General features: G+C 62.2%; 1 protein-coding gene across 1 annotated transcript in view; it reads right to left on the reverse strand.

Moving 5' to 3' along the window:
• Positions 1-135, reverse strand: part of TXNIP (thioredoxin interacting protein) — a gene marked incomplete at its 3' end in the record, with an annotated part of 1,938 nt that extends 1,803 nt beyond the window's left edge. Inside the window, exon 1 of the mRNA XM_009868429.1 lies at positions 1-135. This exon is cut by the window's left edge and continues 103 nt beyond it. Within this exon, the coding sequence (XP_009866731.1) occupies positions 1-135 (135 nt within the window).
• Between the last annotated feature and the right edge of the window lie 90 nt (positions 136-225).

Raw genomic sequence — 225 nt, forward strand, 5'->3', positions numbered from 1 at the left:
TTTGACGGCGCTGACCCCCGCCACCTCGGCCACCTCCACCACCCCCCGCCCGGCCACCTTCTCCCCGCTGCAATAAATCTTCTCGGGCTCGCTGAAGGCCACCGCGAAGGTCTTCACCTTCTTGAACATCACCATGGCGGAGGGCGAGGAGGAAAGCGGTGAGGAAGGAGGGCTGAGGAAGGAAGGAACTCGCCCAGAAGTGGCTGGTTTTGGTCAAAAAAGGGG

The sequence above is a fragment of the Apaloderma vittatum genome, unplaced genomic scaffold (assembly GCF_000703405.1).
Source record: "Apaloderma vittatum isolate BGI_N311 unplaced genomic scaffold, ASM70340v1 scaffold24534, whole genome shotgun sequence".
Classification (NCBI taxonomy): Eukaryota; Metazoa; Chordata; class Aves; order Trogoniformes; family Trogonidae; genus Apaloderma; species Apaloderma vittatum.